Consider the following 20,051-nt stretch of genomic DNA (forward strand, 5'->3'; position numbering starts at 1 on the left):
AAATAAATAAATAAATAAATAAATAAATAAATAAATTCATTCCTTAGTGGGTACCATTACTGTTTTTATTTACTTTAGTACAATTTGGCATAACCTATGTTTGATTACAGGTAAATTAGAAGAAATGGATCCACCTCATCCTTGTGGGGTACAAGGATGCCCTGCAGGTTACGAATGCAGAGACTGGATTGGTCCCAATGATGGGATTACTCAGTTTGACAACATCCTCTTTGCAGTATTGACTGTCTTCCAGTGTATTACTATGGAAGGATGGACTACAGTGCTATACAATGTGAGTAATACATGAGACGAAGTACTGTGAAGCTCTGGTGGGAAGTAGACGTGGAGTTCAGAATTTCCTTTGTTTGAATGTTTCCACAGTTTGGCTTGGAGCGAATAACAGGACTTTGGCTGCATACTAGGTTATAAGAATTTAGACCTCCAGGTTCACCTACATTTCAATGTCTTCTGTTAGCAGTCATTGCAATGTTTTCATCTGAATTCTTCTCTCCATATTTTGTGTCACATGGATCTTGCCCAGTTCACCTGGTCCACGATGTATTGGATATCAGCTTCCTTCTGTTTTATATATCGTTGTGTCTATTCCTTTCAAGTTCTTTATTGTTTTCACCACTTTGATCATCCAACATCCAGAGATTTAAAACATTGGTATAAATATGTATATACACTTGCTTGGAGCCAACTGAACATCCACGGAGCTAGCAAGTTAAAAAGTACAAATACATACTTTCTACAAAATGCTGGATTAAAAGCATAATACAAGAGGATTAGAATGTACACATATTTCAGTTCTAAAAACCAAGTTGTTTCAGGTGGGTCTCCAGATGGGGTATGAGGTATTCCCACAGTTGTCTATTCCTTTCAGTGCCCCAATACTAAAGTACATAACAATTGAGCTTAATACAGTTTTTGTATTTACAACCTCAAGGACTATTATAACAAAACAAGCTGAAGCAGCAGTATTTTTCTTCTCTTTGAACCTTAGCTTATGATATAGTAATACTTTTGCAAGTGCAGACAGGTACCTTATTCAGACTAACTTGTCTAATTACCTGTGTTAAATAAAAATTGCCTCCAATACCTAGCTTGGTGGGTATTTTTAAATTTTCCTTCAGACAATCAGTTTGTCAGACTATCCATTTCACATCAGTAGATAGGTTTTGCACGTCTTAGGAGTTCAAGAGCTTGCAAAACCTGTTGCTTCAAAGGAAATATAGGGGACATAAGTGACATATATCCTTTATCATGTACTGCTATAGTTCTGTTTTGCCACTGGAAGGCCTTGGAACATGGTGGACAGAGTCTGTTAGACTCAGACATAAAAAGGATGATGAGAAAAAGCAGTAGTGGAACATAAGCTTCATAGAGCTTTGAGGGAGACAACTTGCTCTGGCAATATCCAGAGTGGAACTGAGCCGCGCCCTTGTTTAATGAGGTGCATTTCCTTAGAAGGCATACGCATGAGCCTGAAGCTAAGTAGTTCTTCAGCACTACAGGGCTGGGTACATATGGAGTCTGGGGTGGTTCCTTGGGAGAGTAGCAGCTGCCTGCTAAAATATAGAGTGGGATACCGGAACACAGCAGCCGCAAATGTACACCAACCCTCAGTATTGAGGCATTGAAGAAGAAGAAGAAACGGTGGCCTATTGATGCTGCTGAGCCTGTGGCGGCTGGAATTGTCAATCTGAGACTCTACCTTTGCTCTCATTACTGATGCCCAGTATACAGTCTTGGTTTCAGAGGGTGAATGCTTGATACCCTCTGTGCAGGATGTTGCTACCTTACTGAGATCACAATCCCCTCGGAGCCTGCTGCAAGAGCAGTCTTTGCTTCCACTGTCTGAGGATGAACAGTGGTTGAAACTGAGATGCTTCTCCCTTATTCAATGGTTTCCACAACCGAGACACCACAGTAGGGAGAACAGGAGGTCCAAATTGCGATCATTCTCGTGATCACCACAGTGTCGATATCGGCCATGCTACTTGAGGTCTCCATCATCAAGCTCTCGATATCAGGAGGATGCTGACTATGCACCCTTCTTTTGCCCTACTTGCTTCATGTACTTGGGTTGGTCCTCTCAGTCATGCAGGAGCCATCATTGATCTCAAGAGTACAGCAGATCCTGATCATGCACACACACTCATCCTCAATCTCGGGAAACTTACATTGACAGCCCACGAGACTGGTCTCCCTGAAGCTTTGAGCACCATCTTGACTCGCATTCCTGTTGAGACCTTCAGAATCGATCTCACTCTCCACATTGCTCTGTTTCTGCCTTCCATGAGACCAGTGCTGCCAACAGGGTTCTCCCTTGGCTTCCATTCAAGCCTTGGCTCTCCGGCCCACCTCACCTGAGTTATTGCTGCCTCCTCCTAATCCAGACTTTTTAATTGCCTCCCAATTACCATTGGGCTCATGTCAGCTGCTGGTAACTCCCTCAGTTCCAACAAGAGAAAAACAACCAGATAACAGCTCTGCAGATTCTGATGGGGAAGAAAGGAAAGGCTCTGCCCTTGTCCCAGAAACTTCATCCAGTTCCGATGTCCAGGATGCCGGTCCCCTCTCATCCTCAAAGGATGTTTCTTCCTATAATGATCTAATAAAGAGAATGCCAAGGTCATTGCAGCTACCAGTTTTCAAGCCAGTACCGCCAGCTAAGGATGCAGTCTTCGCCCACATCCACAAGAAGACAAACATCCCTATGGTGATGCTTGAGACCCTGAAGGAACTTATCAGTCAATCCTTGCAGAATCCTTCCTTGATCCCATCAACATCCCATAGGATTGAGCACTTTTACAGGGTCCAGCAGGTTCCTGTTTAAACACCCTACACAGAACTCCATCATAGTTCAAATGGCCCAAATGAGATCCAAGGGGGTGAAACCTCCAATAACAGAAAGTTATGAACTGGACTTACTTGCTTGCAAAATATACTCTTCAGCTGCACTCCACATGTGTATAGCCAACTTCCAAGCCATGATAGGTGCTTACCACCATTTCATCTGGGAGACGTTTCATGGTATTATTGCCACCCTACCACTGGAAAAACATATTCTAGCCATCTCCTCTCAGCAGGAGGCTTACACTCTGTCTGGGCAACAGATCCACTCTGCCCAGCATGTTGCAGATTGTGCAAGCATAACTCTCTGTAGACATGCTTGGCTTCACCTAGCGGGGCCCCTAGATGACTCTGTCTTGTATTGAGAACCTCCCCTTTGACGGACAGGAACTCTTCAGCGATAAAACTGATGCAGGACCTTCAGAAAAAGAAGACCGATGCAAAGAAAATGGGCATAAACAGGCACTGCCCAGCAACTTCTCACTTCTGCCCTCACTGGAAGAGACTCCTGCCCTACTCTCATTACAAATGACTTTCTGAGTGGTCCAAGACCTCCAATTGGTCAACTCACCAGTGCCTTACTCCAGCCTCCTCCTCTGCCAAATTCAAGCAAACAACCTTCTCCAAAAAGGCAGACAGGAAAACCTCAGCAGCAGTTTTGATGTGCCCCAGCCTGAGCTCAACATGTACATTCCTTTACCATCAACCACATTGCAATAGCTGCAGACATATGCTTGGCACAATTCATTCATGCCTGGAACGCTATTACTTTGGATGCATGAGTCCTCAATATTATAACCCACAGATACACAGTAGAGATCTTCACTCTCCCACCCACAGGCCATGTCCAACTCACTCCACCTCTCTCCCTCCTCCAGGAGGAAATCCACATTCCTGGCGAAAGAAACCATCACAAGGGTACCTCTCCAGTGCATCACCAATGGCTTCTTCTCCCAGTACTTTACCCAAAGGAGGATCTATGCATCCTCAACAAGTTTATCTCCCTAAAATGCTTCCAGATGGTGACATTACAATCCATTCTCCCCCTGCTTCACTGGGGAGACTGATTCACATCCATAAACCTTCAAGATGCATACTTTCATATCTCAATCCATCCACAATACTGTCATTGCCTAAGCTTCTTCATTGACAACCAGGCCTAAAACTTCAATGCACTTCCCTTTGGCGTATCCACCGCCCCAAGGGTGTTCACCAAGTGGCAGGTTTTCTCAGAACCCAAGGTGTCACCATCTTTTCCTACATTGTTGACTGGCTCTTGGTAGCACACAGAAAGGACATTCTAACTACCAACATCACATTCACCTACAACTGTTCTCGAGTCTCAGGCTACAAGTCAATACAGAAAAGTCATCTCATCCCATCTCAGACCATCAGCTATATTGGAGTACTTCTCAATGCTACAACTGTGTGGCCCCTTCTGCCTTAACCATGGGTAGACACTATCATCTGGTCTACTCAAAAGCTGATGCATGCTCGACACCCCTTGGTCCACTCAGTGCAATGAGTGTTAAGCTTCATATCTTCCACAACGGCAGTCCTGCCACACTCCAGGCTGCAGGTGCAGCCTCTACAATTCTTCTACCTCCTGGCCTACAATACGCAGGACCCACCGGACAAAAAGTTGTTTCTTTCACCCTGCCTCAGGCAACAACTTAAATGGTGGGCAACCGAATACCACCTTCACCTCGGCATCCCTTTTCAGCAGCCACATCCCTCTTGTCTCATAGTTACAGATTCCAGCATGATAGGATGGGAGCCCCACTACCACCACAAAGAGGTCCAAGCCACATGAGAGAACCCATCACATTAACTTGCTCAAACTTCTGGCCATCTTCAAAGCCCTGAGAACCTTCAGAACCATGACATAGGGCCATACTGTACAAATCACCACAGACAGCATCATGTTGATGCATTGCCTCAACAAACAGGAAGGAACTAAGTCCCTAAGCCTCCTCTCCCTCTCTGGACGCATATGGGAATGGTGTATTGGCCACCAGATTCTCCTTCTAGCAACTCATGTCTCAGGTACAGACAACGAAATGGCAGACCATCTCAGCCACACAATGACTCTCATACATGAGTGAGAACTTTCTGCTCAGTGGACATCTTCAACAATGTTGCCAACTCCAAATGTCGCTGTTGCTGACCTCGAGCAGGCAGGAGCGCAAACTCTCTTGAAGATGCTTTCACTGTAAACTGGACCTCCTCTACATGTTCCTGCCCTTCCCTCTGATCCAGCGGACAATTGTCAAGATTCTCCAAGATTGCTCAGAGGTGATACTCATCAATCCATGATAGCCCCATCAGCAGTAGTCTACCACTCTCCTCCTCAGAGTGACCAACCAGTGGCACCTGTGCCTGCACCAAGACTTCCTCTCTCATCATCATTGCAAGATACTTCACCTAGATGTCACTCACCTGATGCTCACCACCTGGAGGATATGTCTCTCTTCACAAATATCCTGAGCCAAGTGAGATGTCCTTCAGCCAACCGCCTATATGCCACATTCACCAGCATCCCTCTCCACTGTCTTAACCTTCCTACTCCACCTCAAGCAAAAGGGACTTTCCATCTCCTCTATCTGGCAGCCATAGTGGCACATCAACCAGCTAACCACCCATCCTCATATCTCTTCAAACATCAAACCATCAAAAAATTCATCAAGGGCCTCCAGAATGCCTATCCAGATGTGAGACCACCTCATGACCCATGGTCTCTCTCACTTGTTTTATCACAGCTCACTAGACACCCTTTGGAACCACTGGCCACAATTGATCTCCGCCTCCTAATGCTCAAGGTGGCACTCCCTGTGGCCCTCACATTGGCCCATCAGGCTGCAGAGCTTACTGCCCTTCGCTGTGATTCCCCATATCCCATCTTATCCCAAGATAAGGTTACTCTCCACATGGACATGACCTTCCTACCCAAGGTTGCATCTCATTTCCATGTCTCTCAACCCATCATCTTACCTGCCTTCTCCGCAGAATGACCTAGAACAGTCCCTTAATTCCTTGGATGTCAGACAAACCTTGGCTTTTTACCTAAACAGAACAAAGGATTTTAGACAAATAATTAAACTCTTCATCTCCTACCAAGGTCCCAAGAATGAACAACTGGTCTCTTCTCGAAGATTTTCCAATGAATCTCTCAGGCTATTGCCTTGGCTTGTGAGACCTTCCACAGTTACTCCACAAGAGCCATCTCTTCCTCTGTGGCCTTCATCCGAGGTGTCAACATCCAAGAGATCTGTTGAGCAGCAACTTGTCACACACTATAGATTAGACCGAAGAGCCCAAAAGGATGCTGCTTTTGGATGAGCTGTCCTATCCTCTGTCTTAGCATAACTTCCAAGATATAGCTTGCTAGTCACCCATTTTGAGTGCATACATGGACACCATGAAAAAGACTTGGTTATTTAGGTAACTATGGTTCTTTGCTACATGCATCCACACAAACCTGCTCCCCTCCCCTCTTGTTTCACCCTTCTCTATTCCTTTCTTGTGGCTGACAATTGGCACCGAGGAAAGCGTGGCTAAGGCACTTTTATTTTTGAGACTCTGGAACTTTCTGAAGCAGTGTCGTACAGGCACACACACAATGGATCACCACTGAATGAGCCATAATTACGTAAGTAACTAAGTCTTATGGAAAAGCATAATTTAAAAAACATTCAGAGGAGAGGCAAGAGGCTTTCACCTGAAGGGGGGATGTTCCGTTTGTGCTGGCATACCCTTCAGCATGCCAGTACGTACTGGTTTCTCTTCAGATCACTATGTCACTTGCCACACAAATGAAAAAAGGAGACCCCACCATCAGTGTCACTCTAGGACACACCTGTCTCTACTTCTTTAGACTGATATAGATGATCACACATACCAGAAACTGAAAAAATAACGGTACATGTGGAATGGTTACCAACACCACCACCCCCAAGTTCCTATCAATTGAAGAACAAGCAACATATGCTACGATGTACAGCGATAAGCTATAAAACTTGTAGTCAACAGAAAATACATTGAATTTAACTGTGACAATTCTGGCACAAACCACAGGGTAAATTGCAATATAGTCTCGCAGTTAGTTGCATTAGGCTTCTGACAATAGAAGTCTGCTGGGGGCATGCAAAGTTGGTAATTATCTAAAGTAAGACTTCTCGGTGTTTCCTGTCAAACTCTTCCTGTCCCTTCCCATCTTCTCCTCCTTCTCCCCTGCTATGAACTGCAGTAGTATGTGCATTGAATTGGTATATTCTGTTGTAAGTATGTGGCCTAACATCTATAGGGATCTGATCGTGTAACTTTCCTTAAAGGTTTGACAGACACCCACATGTGAGGTAGGCAGTAAGGAGGAATGTCATTCTTGAAGACCATTTTTCATGACCACGCAGCCTTTTCCTTAAAGAAGGTACTGAACTGCAGGCGTGGTGGTTGCGCTCCCTTTGTTGGGAGGGAGTACCTCATCTATACAGCTGGATTGGCACTCTCCCCTTTTTCTGGAAAACAAAACCCTATTTCTTAGTTCCTGCTGCTTGTCCTACTGTGAATATGTACAAATACCAGCCATCAGGACCTCAGCAAGATTACAGCAGAGAATAATTGTTAGTGTTTTGTCTGTACATGAGACATGGAGATATTGCATTCTTGTCTCAAGAGACTGAACTTATTTGCTGATCTGCTACATTCCCTTTAAGGCTAGAACTGACATTGAAAAATGTATTCATTAACTGTTTATGTTATATTTTTAATTTACAATTTTATGGATTGGATTGGATTGGATTCTTTAAAGTATTAGTTGCCCTGAGGCTTTTTAAAAAGAAATATAAAAATAAAAAAAAAAACATTTTAAAAAATGATTTGTTTGTTTTATTTTTTTATTTATTTTTTGTTTTATATATCTTAAATACAACCTCAGGGAAACCAAGAATGGGAAAAGATAATTATATCCAATCAATCCAGTCAAATCAATTAGACCTCAAAAAGATGTAACAAGTAACATCTATAAACTCCATCAAGTTTTAGTACAAGCAATAGTAACCCAAATATAACGTGATTATTTCCTCAGTGCTTGTTAGGACCCCCTGAAACCAAAAATAAGCTGGCCTGCTGAATTTCTTTAGAAGAGAAAGAGTTCCATAGCTAGGGTGTCACTGTTGGCCTTAATACTCTTCTAAAGAGGGAGAGAAGCCCAGAAAATACATAGATCTAAAGAAATTCAGTAGGCCAGCTTATTTTTGGTTTCAGGGGGTCCTAACAAGCACTGAGGAAATAATCACGTTATATTTATATAATCCTTGCCCTAAGTGGTGTTTAGGTTGTGATCCAATGACCTATTGCTTCTTAACAGGGAATGAAAAGATGGGTGCCCCCCTCTTATTGTCTATTTCAGTAGCTGGAAGAAGAACCTGGTGGTCAGGTGCGTAATTGGGCAAGGCTTGTCCAAGGGACAGTGTGAGGTAAGGGGAGAAGAGAGAAAAAGAGGAGTTCGAATAAACCCACCCATCTGATTCTCAAGAGAGTATACATTGACAGTTCAACCATTCACTTATGTACTTCCTGATTACCTTCAGAGTTGTTAAAGCACAAGGACGCAGCTGGGGCTGGTCTGCGAAGGGCAAAAGGTAGAATCGTGTGGTTTCCAGTATTGGACAATTTGACAGATCTATTGTACCAGTCCTCCATTTGAAGAGGGACTGGCCATGCTGGGAGACTAGACTGCTCAAGGGAAGGAACGTACAGTCCCAACAAGCTCATTGCTAGGTGTTATCAGGCACAGACGTCACTGGAGTCACAAATCTCCTCAGCCAATTGTGAAATGCCATCTACTACTGCCCAGGAACACATAGAACCACCCCCCCCCCCCCCCCCCGTAGAAGCATGAGTTCTTTTATGTAGTTTTTCAGAGGAAATGGCATGAGAGTGCTCTCGGTATGAAGACCTTTCCACACACAGGGTGAAGAACCACGCTGAAGGGTCTGATCAGCTGCTTTTTCCTAACATTTTTAATCATTCCCTTCTGGAATACTTAGGATCTTGGGGAATAGGAATACCCAGTGCAGGGAGTACGGGTAGAAGGGAGGGGGATGCTGACTGTTCCTCTGTGCTCTTATCAGCCAATTGATTATCTTCCCTCAACTTCGCCTCTGCTTCCTTACCATGTCTCTTTACATGAATCAGAGCTATCTTGCAGAGTATTTGGACTGCATCTAGCCAAGCCTGAACTTCACGTTTATATTTACTTTCTTTTCCATCTAACCAGTGCCGAATAGAGGGGAACTTGTTCCTTGCAAGATTTGGAGAAAATATTTCTGATAATGCAGCCTAAAATAGAGTTTGCCCTTTTATAGCAACTTCACACTGTTGGCTCCTATTCAGCTTTTGATCTACAATTCCAAGTTCTTTCTCACTCATCGTATTACTGCGCCTGGTGTCATCCACCTTGTAAGTAGGTTTGGTTTCTTTTTCCTAGGTGCGATACTTTGCACTTCCCCCTGTTAAATTTCATTCTGTTGCTTTCAGCCCAATGCTCCATCCTATCAAAATCATTTTGAATTTTTTTCTGTCTTCCAAGTTATTCGCTATTCCACCCAATTTTGCTTCATCTGCAAATTCAGTTAGCATTCCCTGCACCTCCTGACCCAAGTCATTAATAAAAATGTTGAAGTGTGCCAGGCCCAGGACTGAGGCTTATGGTACTCCAATTGTTATCACCTCCCAGTTGGAGAAGGAGCCATTAATCATCATCCTCTGAGTATGGTTCTGTAGCCAATTGTGTATCCACCTGACACTTGATCTTTCCAGCCCACACCTGATTAGCTTGCTAATCAGAATATCATGGGGCACTTTGTCAAAAACTTTGCTGAAGTCAAAATATACAGTGTCTACAGCATTCCCTCTGTCTAACAGGGAGGTTACCTGATCAAAAAATGAGATCAGATTAGTTTGGCAGGATTTGTTCTGCATTGTTTTCTAGGTGCTTGCATAACAACTACTTCATAATCTGTTCCATAATTTTCCCTGGGATTGATGTCGGTCTGACCAGTCTGTAGTTTCTAAGTTTCTCCTTTTTGCCCTTTTTGAAGATAGGGACAGCATTGTCCCTCCTCCAGTCATTTGGCACCTCACCCATTTCCCATGATTTCTAGAAAATAATGGCCAGTGGTTTTGAGCATTCTTCAGCCAGCTACTTCAATACTCTTAGATGTAGTTTATCCGGCCCTGGAGGTCTGAACTCGTTCAAGGTAGTGAGGTATTCCTTGACTCTTTGTTTATCAGTCTATAGCTACTATCTTGTTCTCTCCACCTGCACTTTACATTTGTCTGGAGGGTCAGAGTCTGTCCTGTGGGAAAAGACTGAGCTAAAATAGGAATTGAGCACTTCTACCTTTTCTTGGTCTTCTATTGTCATTTTTTCTCTCTCCATTGAGTAGCTGATGCACTCTGTCTTTTGCTACGCATGTACCTGAAGGATGCTTTTTTCATTGCTTTTAGTGTCTGTAGCTAGCCTCCGTTCATTCTCAGCTTTTGCCCTTCTAATGTGACTCTGCAATCCAGTGCTACTTTTTCTATACTCTTCCCTGGTGACCTGGCCTTCCTTTGATTTCCTATATGTGCTTTTTTTTGTTTTGTCTTCAGGTGCTTTTTGAGCTTTTCATGAAGGCACACTGGTGGCTTTTTGCTGTCTCTCACCTTTTTTTCTTGTTGGAATCGTTTGTAGTTGTGTATTTAGTTTTTCACATTTTAGAAACTCCCACCCTTCTTGGACTCCTTTTCTTATTATGATCTCCCACCATGGGATCTCCTGCCATGGGACTTATCATTGTCCTGAGTTTATTAAAATTGTCTTTTTAAAAATCCAGCATATATGTGTGGCTGCACTCTGCTTTGGTTTTCTTTGAAATCCAGAATTCTAGTAGAACATGGTTCCTCTCGCCCGGAGTTCCCCTTACTGCCATTTCCTCCACCAAGTCATTTCAATTGGTTAGAATCAAGTCAGTTAGCCCTCTAGTTTCTTTCTCCACTTTTTAGAGGAGAAAATTCTCAGCCACACTTGCCTTCCAACAGATATCAGGATTCACCCATCACTACTACATTGTTTCTCGTTGAAATCCTTTCAGTTTGTTTTTCAAAAGTTTCATCCACATCCTCTCCTTGATCAGGTAGTTGGTAGTAAACTCCAACCACCATGTTCCTCTTGTTATTTTGACCCATTGAATTGATCCAGATGCTCTCAGTGGGACAGCCAATCTCCTCCTCCTTTATTTCTGTGCAGGAATGTGTATTATTGACATATACTGCAACTCCACCCCCTTTCTGTTCTTTTTGTTCTTTTTGAACAATTTATTTCCCTCAGCTGTAGTATTCCAATCACAGGAGTCATCCCACCAAATTTCAGTTATTCCTATCAAGTCATATTTACCCTCCTGAGCTAAGATTTCCAGTTCTTCTTGTTTGCTTCCCATACTCCTGGCATTCATGTATAGACAACAGAGATTATGTGATATGGTGTCTGCTTTTCTTTGTATATTTATATTAATATGATTATTAATGTATCAATGACCCCCATTAGAACTGTTCAGTACATTCCTCTTATTGTATGTAAGGCTTCGTCTTTCTTTACCTCTGTGCTTGCGTCTCCCTCCCACTTCCAATTCAGTTTAAAGCCTCCTGATGAAGTTCTTCATGCTGTGGCCAAACACCTTCTTCCCAGTCCTTGTTAGATGCGAGCCATCTCTTGCTAGCAGTCCATCATGTAGGAAGCTTAGCCCGTGATCCCAAAAACCAAATATCTCACATTGACACCACCTTTATAGCCAGTCATTCACCCAGAGTATTTCCTTTGCTTTCTATTCCTCTTCCTCTTCCTAGTAGGATGGATGAGAAAACTGTCTGGACTCCCAAAGTCCTTATGTTTCCTTCCCAGAGCTTCAAAGTCTGATGTAATCTCTTCGAAAATGCTCTTGGCTGTGATATGTATCTGTGGGCTTTATGAGCGATGTCCATCCTTCTGTCAAATCCCTAATCTATGCTCCAGGGAGACAGCATACCTGACAGGTCCATGGATCTTCCCAGCATACTTCAGTTTCCATCCCATGCAGTAGTGATTCTCCTGTTGCAACTACTGTTTTCATCTTTTTTGTATAGGGTGTGGTTTCAGTGCCTGTGCTTGGCTGGGTTTCAGTCCCTCTCTTGTACTCCTGTGAAATCTGCTCTTTGACTATGTCTCCTTGCTGTCTCCCAGATTCCTCATCAAGTACCTGAATTTCACATTTCCACTGGTGAAGACAGTCTTCTTCTTTTGCTTCTAACTGTGACTCTTTTCCATGGTGCTTCGTCCACTATGTTTGCTCTCTCTCTCTCTTTGACATTCTCCTCCTCTGCCTTTCCTTGTTGTTTTTCCACCTCCAGTGCCTCCATTGACAGCTGCTGCTTAAGATTTCTTTCAATGTACAATTCATCTTCCCTTATAGCCTTAAGTGTGGCTATTTGCTGCTCCAGTTCTCTCACTTTTTCTTCTAAAAGTGCCACCAGTTTTCATTTGTTGCATGTGTACACCATGTGTACACTCAAGCACAAAGACAAACATTGCACAAACTTTGCAGATCCCCACAACTGTAGTGTCTCTTCCCTCCATAGTCCCTCTTAGCTTTTTCCTTTGATCTCTTTGTCTGTGAATACCCTTTCCCTTTATTTTGTTACCTTGAATATAGCTGAGAGAATCCACTAATATATAACTATTTTCAAAAATCCAAAAATTTTGTTAGGGGCTTCCCCCTTGACCTCTCCCCACCCCATCAAATTCACCCATTAAAGTCCTGTTCAATTGGTTTGATCATGAGTTCTTTGGGTCTGCCTCAGCTTTATTCCTCAGCTGGGCTCTGTTAGGAGTCATCAATCAACTAAAGAGCACTTTCTTGGGTGGACCTGCTTTGGGGGGTGGCTATAAACGGGACATCCCAAATCCAATCTTTGCCAAACCTGGAAAAGGATGGGGAGGAGAATCAGCTGAAGACTTGCTGTGAGTTTAGAATCTCTAACTCATGTGGGGGGGGGGAGAGGGGAATTCTACTATTACTGGAAGTCCCAAATCACACACACCACAAAAAGGTCCATTTCGTTTTAAAGGTTAGGGTTTGTTGTTTGTGAATAGTGACGAGCCATGAACCATTATGAACTGCCATTTTTCTGATTTGTGCCCATCGCTACTTGTAAACCTAAAAACTTGTAAACCACTTTTATCGAGTGTGTGTGTGACCTGGTGATGGATAAAATCAGGCAGTGGTCTTTTTAGGAGAAAGGCTGGGTAAAAACATTTTAGATAATAAATAAAAGACATGCAACGAGATCAAAGTGGGTAGGAATCTTATGTACTTTCTTCTGGCATCCATATTGCTGTCTTGTAACCAAATTGGCAATTATTTAAATTGTCTGGAATGTAATGACATTTGCTGGCACATTAGGTCAGTGGCTACTATTCTGGCTGGGAAACACTCATACGATAGTGCAAACATTTGAATGTGTTCACAATTAAACTAAACTCCTGGTCACTAACTCCATTTGGTGGACAGCATGATCATAAAAGGAGGTTCAGCCAGCTCTCCGCAACCTTAAATTTTCCTTTTGGTGCACCTCTCTTTCAGTTCTGGACAAAGCTTGGAAGTTACTTTTTATACTACAATCCCCAGAATTCCTGAGCTGCAGTTGAGAACTCTGCTTTCATCTTAACAACTGGAGTGATAGCAGGTAGCACCTTTCAGGTTCAGATTTAGTTCAGGCAGCTGGTTTTTGGCCCTGAGAGTTTGTTGTTACAAACTTTATCTATCTGGCACAGATTAGGACAATACAGCAGGCAAAAACAAAGGAAAGTTGTTTTACAAAAGGGACTGCTAACAAGCACTGGGAAAGCAGACGAGCTTCTAATTAAAATGCATGTTCAGCCAAATAACAACCACATAAAGACACTTGGAACAAATTCAATGCTGTATAAAAAGGATTTAGGAAAAGGGCTGCAGTGCAGTGTACACGGTTAGCATTCTGTAACTGCTTTGGAAAAGAAACAAAGCTTCCTTGAAACAGAAATCAAAAGATATTTTGTGGAAATATTTGCTTCTATTCATGCAAAATGTTGGTTTGACGATGTTTCCTGCTGCATTCTGCCCCTTCTACTGTGCCCAGTATGAAAATCAGGATGGGCCTACTGTTAAAGAGAATGAGGAGGCTGTCACAGGTGCTAGGTAAATCTAATGGTCCAAATTCAGTTGTTAGGAGGGGGCTTTTGATGGAGCAAATGCATCTGCTGACAGAAGTGGAGGGAATAGTTTACTGATTTCTTCTTTTCCGTGCAGTCCCTTGCACCTTCCAAAATCTCCTCCAGGGTGCTGGGGCCTCCATCAGAACAACATGGCAGGTAGCTCAGGTGTCTGGAGTAGGAGGTGAGAAATCCCCCCTCCCGCTTCCACTAGTGGGGGCATCCACTGGGTCAGAAACTTTCCATGAGCGGAAGGACACAGTTGGATTCAACCCATTGTTTGAATGTCAGTGACAACCAATCACCTGGAGCATTGCTCTGCATGGAAGGTTGCTTTGCCTTTTAAAGCCTTTTACCTTCCATCATGTCTGTGTGAAAGCTGTGCCAGGGTGCAGATGTGGGAAAGAGGCATCAATGGCACCCTTTTTGTCACATAAAATGCCAAATCAATAAAGGTCCCCTTTATTGTTGCAGTTGGTTGAGCTGTCACATTTTAATTAAGGAATACGTTTCTGGCTGGGCTGCTTCAGTACAATCCATGGAGCAAGGGAGATGTCCCTTGCCTATTTTCTTCCTTTCTTCCCAAGGAAATTCATGACAATGGTATGATGAATTCCTTAATTTGGTAGACAAGTCTCCAAGGATGTATTAAATTTCCATTCTCATTTTTACAGGAATTGTTATGTGTTTTTAATGTCCTTGAAAAACAATACAATGGTCATCAAAATGAAATGCATCATTAAGGAACAGTTTTCATTTCAATTCAATATGTGTGCTAAATAAATTTCATCCTCTTCAATATACTTCTGGAGGTCCCAGATTTCCCCCAGAGAAGAAGGGCCGTGTGCTGCCTTGGTGTGTTGGAAACAAGCATTGGCTGAAGTCTCAAGGAGTTCCTCTGCTTCTTGGGTCCCCAGAGTTAGGGACTCAAATCTTAGAGTGAATTATCCTGGTAAAAAAAATAAGTTTGCCTTTTGTGTGAGAGATGGTTTTAGAGCCTGGGCACTCATCTCTACCCATTCCTGACAGGCATTAGGACTCAGTGGCTCAGCACAACACTTGCTCAGTATTGGCGTGCACAGAAGCCAAGAGTGATAGGAATCCAATGGAGAAAGAGGTAGTGTGTCCATGCATTGCCCCTGTTGTGTCATTCAATAACAAGGCAAGGAGTGAGGCACCAGTTGTTGCACAGATTCCTGGTAATGGAAGTGTATGGCTTAGGAAAAGGTTCTAAATCAATTCAATTTACCATTCATAGGCTCTGCTGTAATGGTGGCTTACCATAAACAGTGGAGTTCCATATGGCTTAGAAGACTGGGAAGAGGGAAGAAGAAGGCTAGGGCTGCTGCCGCAGATAATGGACATGTCAATGACCGCTTAGCAAAGACACCAGGAGCGAAGGCTGTGTTCCCTCTGGGAATCAGGAGCAAAAATACTAGCATAGGAGCGGGCACCTTCAAGAGACCCAGGGGCCTCATGTGGCTGATCCAGACCTTGATGAGGAAGAGCACCTGCTCTTGTGCCATTTATTCCCAACAATATTTTTCTTTTGTTGCTTCTCTTTGCCGCCTCCTTCTGCAGTCAAGATAGGATGTAGGGCTGGCCTCTGTGTGCGTGTGTGTGTGTGTGTGTGTGTGTTTGTGTTTGTCGGTGCTTCATGAAGTAAAGATGAATCCCTTCCCATTCCACTTCACAAGATTGGCATTTGAATTTTGCTTCAGGAGTGGTGATGAGTCTTTGTTTCCCACCATACCAGAGGGCCCATTTAGGAGGGTGGTGTTCACCAACAAAAAGAAGTTGCCTCAGAGCTCAAGAGATGTAGCTGGTGAGCCACCCTTGCTGCTCCCCCTCCTCCAGCATTTTCTGGCTGAGAGGATTGCTTCATGCTTCCTGATGGCTACAATCTTGATAGGAAATGGCTATCATCATCTGAACCCTAGTCCCTATGTGGTCAGATTGCCTCAACAGTGCAGTAAGTGGAAATAGAAACAAACCCACTGAGTTATTTTCAGGCTGGATGAGTCTCCTGTTGTTCTTGAACAACAATGATAAATTTTATACATATTAATTCAAAATAGTATGAGTCAGCATACAATATTACAAGATCTTATTATCCATGAATAAATATATAACATTGGTTCACACGAGGCAACTCAGCAGCAGTACCTAGTTTCTAGATTTGTAGTTCTGTGAATTGAAGGACCTGGCTGCAAAGCCAGAAGTTGGGAGTTTGATTCCCCACCATGCTCTCCTGGGAGAAAAGCTAACAAGCTATAGTGTTGGAGAGCACTGCCAGAAGAAGGGACTGATAAAAACCACTTCTAAGCCTTAAAAAGTGGAATGAGTCACCTTAGGTTGGAATTAACTTGACAGCGTGCAATCATTACTATTATTATATTGCATTTCTTATTTTTCAACATTACTACTGCTTATGGGCAGACCAAAGAGTCAAGCCTAAGCATGAGGAGTCAGGTACTACAAGTTTGTAGGAGAGTTGACATGTTTGCAAAATCACTGATTTTTTTAATTTCAGGAGGCAAATTAGCAACTATTGACAATTGTTTTAAATGAGTAGCCAAAGATTTTGGAACAACTGCAGTTGCTAAAATTACTATGAAGAGGAAGGTGACATGACCTTGCTTCCATATTCTCTTGATTCCTTGCCGTAATGTTTACTACTTTGCAACTGTTGGGCTTTTATTTTTACTTTTGAAGTGGGCTGTTGATAGAACATCCATAAGGTGTGTTTTCTTTGTTGCTTATCCAGAAGTATAAAATCCAGTTAATTAAAATCAACTGTTTTATGCAACTTGCTTGTCCCTGTATATTGCAGTTTCGTTTTCTAAAACTGACAACTATTGAAAAATGATCTTTGCATTTTTAATGGCTGTACATAAATTGGTGTTAGCTTAGGGCATCTAGATGTAACATGATGAATGATGAATTGTATCATCATTATCATCATCATCACTTTCTGTAAAATCAGAAGGATATTTGCATTAACTTTGATCAGTGCACATTTGCACCCTCAGATAAGTAAGGAACATGATCTAAGAAAAAATTCAGATCATATTGGCAACTGGTACCGTACCAGGGAAAGGAATAAGCAATGCGCTTCCTTAAATAGGTACTATGGAAATTTATGAACTCAGAATATGAGTGCTACTCTGTTGCTTTTTTTTTGCCTGGTCTTTTCTGTCTCTTTTCTGTGCATTTTGGCACAGAAAGAAAGATAATTTTGTGCTGTGCTCTTTCCCTTTTCTAGCAGCAAGCCTTTGGTCTTGGAAGACAATTGCTCTCACCCAAAGGGTTTCACTGTTCTTGGACAGGCACAGCATTTGGCTTTTCCAGGATTGTGTTGCAACTCTCAGAACAACGATTTCATGGCTTAATTGAATCCATGCTTTCTCAGGAAAGCTCAAGTCATTTGAAACAAAAAGGGAGCAGGAATGGGCAGACAAATTGGATTAAGAAAGATTAATCCTTGTTCACAAGCATTCTGATATGGGGATGGAAAGTTCAAGAGGATGGTTTCTCAAGTGTAATGAGCTAGAGCCAGGGAAACTTGCAGGAAGCTGATAATGAGCCAGAATTTGTGGAGATGGGCAAGCTGGCTTTTGATTGTTGCAGACTGATTTTCAAGTTAAAAACCCAATTTTCAAAGGTAATATTTTCATTTATTTTTCAAACCAATTTAAGCCAATTCCCTTGCCAATCCCCGCCAATCCTCATACCAATACATATCTCTTCTCCTTGTTCCTTCCCCTTTAAAACAGACTTTTACTGTGAAATGCAGGAGTATCAGAGGAGCATATTAGGAGGAAAGAAAGGTCCAGCTTGCGCCCCTCCTCCCATGTTTTGGCAGATGCCTTTGTAGTGTACCAGGGCAAAACACCTTGTGCCTCATGGGACATGTTTCTGTCCAAAGAGCTGCAGAGCAGAAGCCGGGTCAGACATATTGTAAATAACTGTGTGTATGTGACCCTCAACAGTGATTTGGAAATACATTACAAAAGACAATAGATCATGTTTTAATATAAGTGCCCTGAACACTTGCAGCAAGCATAAAAGTGGATTGTTTTGAAATGATGATGGGGCAGGTTTTATATGTCTCTAGGTGAAATATTTTCAGTCTGAAGTAGTGAGCACTTTCACACCTGACAGTGAGGGTCAGATCACAGCTTAAGGAGATTGTATATTTCCTCCTTTTACAATGTTTTCCCTCAGGCATTGAAATCCTTCAAAGCTAATATCTCAGTAATCAGGAAATGTAAATGAAAACCCCAGTTATATCTTGATGCCTGCTATCAGAGAAAAGGAAACCAAACCAAACAAGCTAATTGGCTGATTGAGGCGAACTCATGTTAGAATAAACAATGTTTTATTTTCAAGAGAGCTTTTCCAATAACTATAATCTAATTTAGCCCTGAAAGAGTTTCTGGGTCTTATTCCATTTGTGTGCTGCATGGAACTTATTAAAGGAGGTAGGTGGTTTATAGTTGATTTTTTATTCATCTAATTTACCGATCTCAGGGGAGGCCTTTCTGTCGGTCCCCAAACCCTGAAAGGTGTGTTTGGTGGGGCACAGGAGAAGGCCTTCTTGGTTGCTTCTGCCAAACTTTTGAGCTTCCTCTAGTGGGAGAATAGACTGGCCTCATCTTTGTTGTCCTTCTGAAAGCAGGCAAAGACCTTTCTTTTCAGGCAGGTTTTCTCATAGTGACAGACTATCTGAGAGGGGTTTTGTAAAATGGGATAGTTTGTTAAATCTTTTGCTTTTAAATGTGTTTTTGGAATTGCTTTTCTTTACTTTTTTAAAATATATACAGTGGAGCCTCGACTTACAAACTTAATCCATATTGGAATCGTGTTCGTAAATTGAAATGTTCATGAGTTAAAGCACTTATTTCCCATAGGAATGCATTGAAAACCGATTAATCCATTCCAGCTGAAGAAAAAAATTAAAAAGAACACAGCAAGCCCGGTCAGAAGGCTTGCTGAGGTTTAAGAAGGGAAAAAAAAACCTCCAGAAACAAACACTAAAGCCACCTCCGTTGCTGAGATTTAAGAAGAAGAAAAAACTCCAAAAACAAACAGCAAAGCCACCAACAACACAGCACAGAAACACACCTGCCCCAGCCAAAACCCACCTAAAACAGTTTTTTAAAAGGAGAAAACAATAGCTTACATTCCTGCAGACACAGACACACACACACACAAAATGATGACACACTCTCTAACTGCCAAAAGTGAGCTACAGTACAAAGCAGCCTCGTCCCCACCTACAGTTAGAAATCTGAATTGCCCGCCTTTTTCCCCAGCCTTTTTTCTGTTCGTAAGGGGAAGCTCCATTCGTAAGTCGAAGCAAAATGTTGCGACCAGAGCTGTTCGTAAGTTAAAATGTTCATAAGTAGGGACATTAGTAAGTCGAGGCACCACTGTATTTTTAATACAGTAGGACCCTCATATCCATGGGGGAATCTGTTCCAAGCCCCCCTGTGGATTCTGGAAAGTGTGGATTATAGTGAATGTTATTTTAATAGTGAATACTATACATAAATGGCCTCTCGCTCCCACTAGTAGCCAATTCTGGTAACTTCATATTTGGACATATGTATTTTCTAAGAATTTTTAATATTTTCAGTATTTTTAATATTTTCAAATGATGGATAAGTGAATGAGTGGATACTGAGTCTGCAGATACGGGGTCCTATTATATTGTAATAATTCATTGTTTTAGCTCAGTGGTTCTTAACCTTTTTGAAAGAAACGCCCTCTTGAGCCATTGAGGAAATTATCATTGCCCCCTCCCCGCGGCGATGATATCTTGTTTGTTTGTTTGTTTGTTTGTTTATTTATTTATTTATTTATTTATTTATTTAAGAAACCTAAATCCAATGACCCCTGAAAACAAAATTCAATTGCAAGA

The 20,051-nt window shown here is 42.3% G+C and overlaps 1 protein-coding gene and 1 long non-coding RNA gene across 2 annotated transcripts in view; one reads left to right on the plus strand and one right to left on the minus strand.

The window, feature by feature from the left end:
• The window catches only part of CACNA1E (calcium voltage-gated channel subunit alpha1 E), a 509,386-nt gene that overhangs the window by 229,169 nt on the left and 260,166 nt on the right, over positions 1–20,051 (plus strand). Inside the window, exon 8 of the mRNA XM_072998149.2 lies at positions 111–292. Coding sequence (XP_072854250.2) covers positions 111–292 — 182 coding nt within the window. The remainder of the gene's footprint in view (positions 1–110; positions 293–20,051) is intronic.
• Positions 11,197–20,051, minus strand: part of LOC144588877 (uncharacterized) — a 325,738-nt gene continuing 316,883 nt past the window's right edge. The window contains exon 2 of the long non-coding RNA XR_013544620.1: positions 11,197–15,926. This is a non-coding gene — a long non-coding RNA (uncharacterized LOC144588877). The remainder of the gene's footprint in view (positions 15,927–20,051) is intronic.

The sequence above is a fragment of the Pogona vitticeps genome, chromosome 4 (assembly GCF_051106095.1).
Source record: "Pogona vitticeps strain Pit_001003342236 chromosome 4, PviZW2.1, whole genome shotgun sequence".
Lineage (NCBI taxonomy): Eukaryota > Metazoa > Chordata > Lepidosauria > Squamata > Agamidae > Pogona > Pogona vitticeps.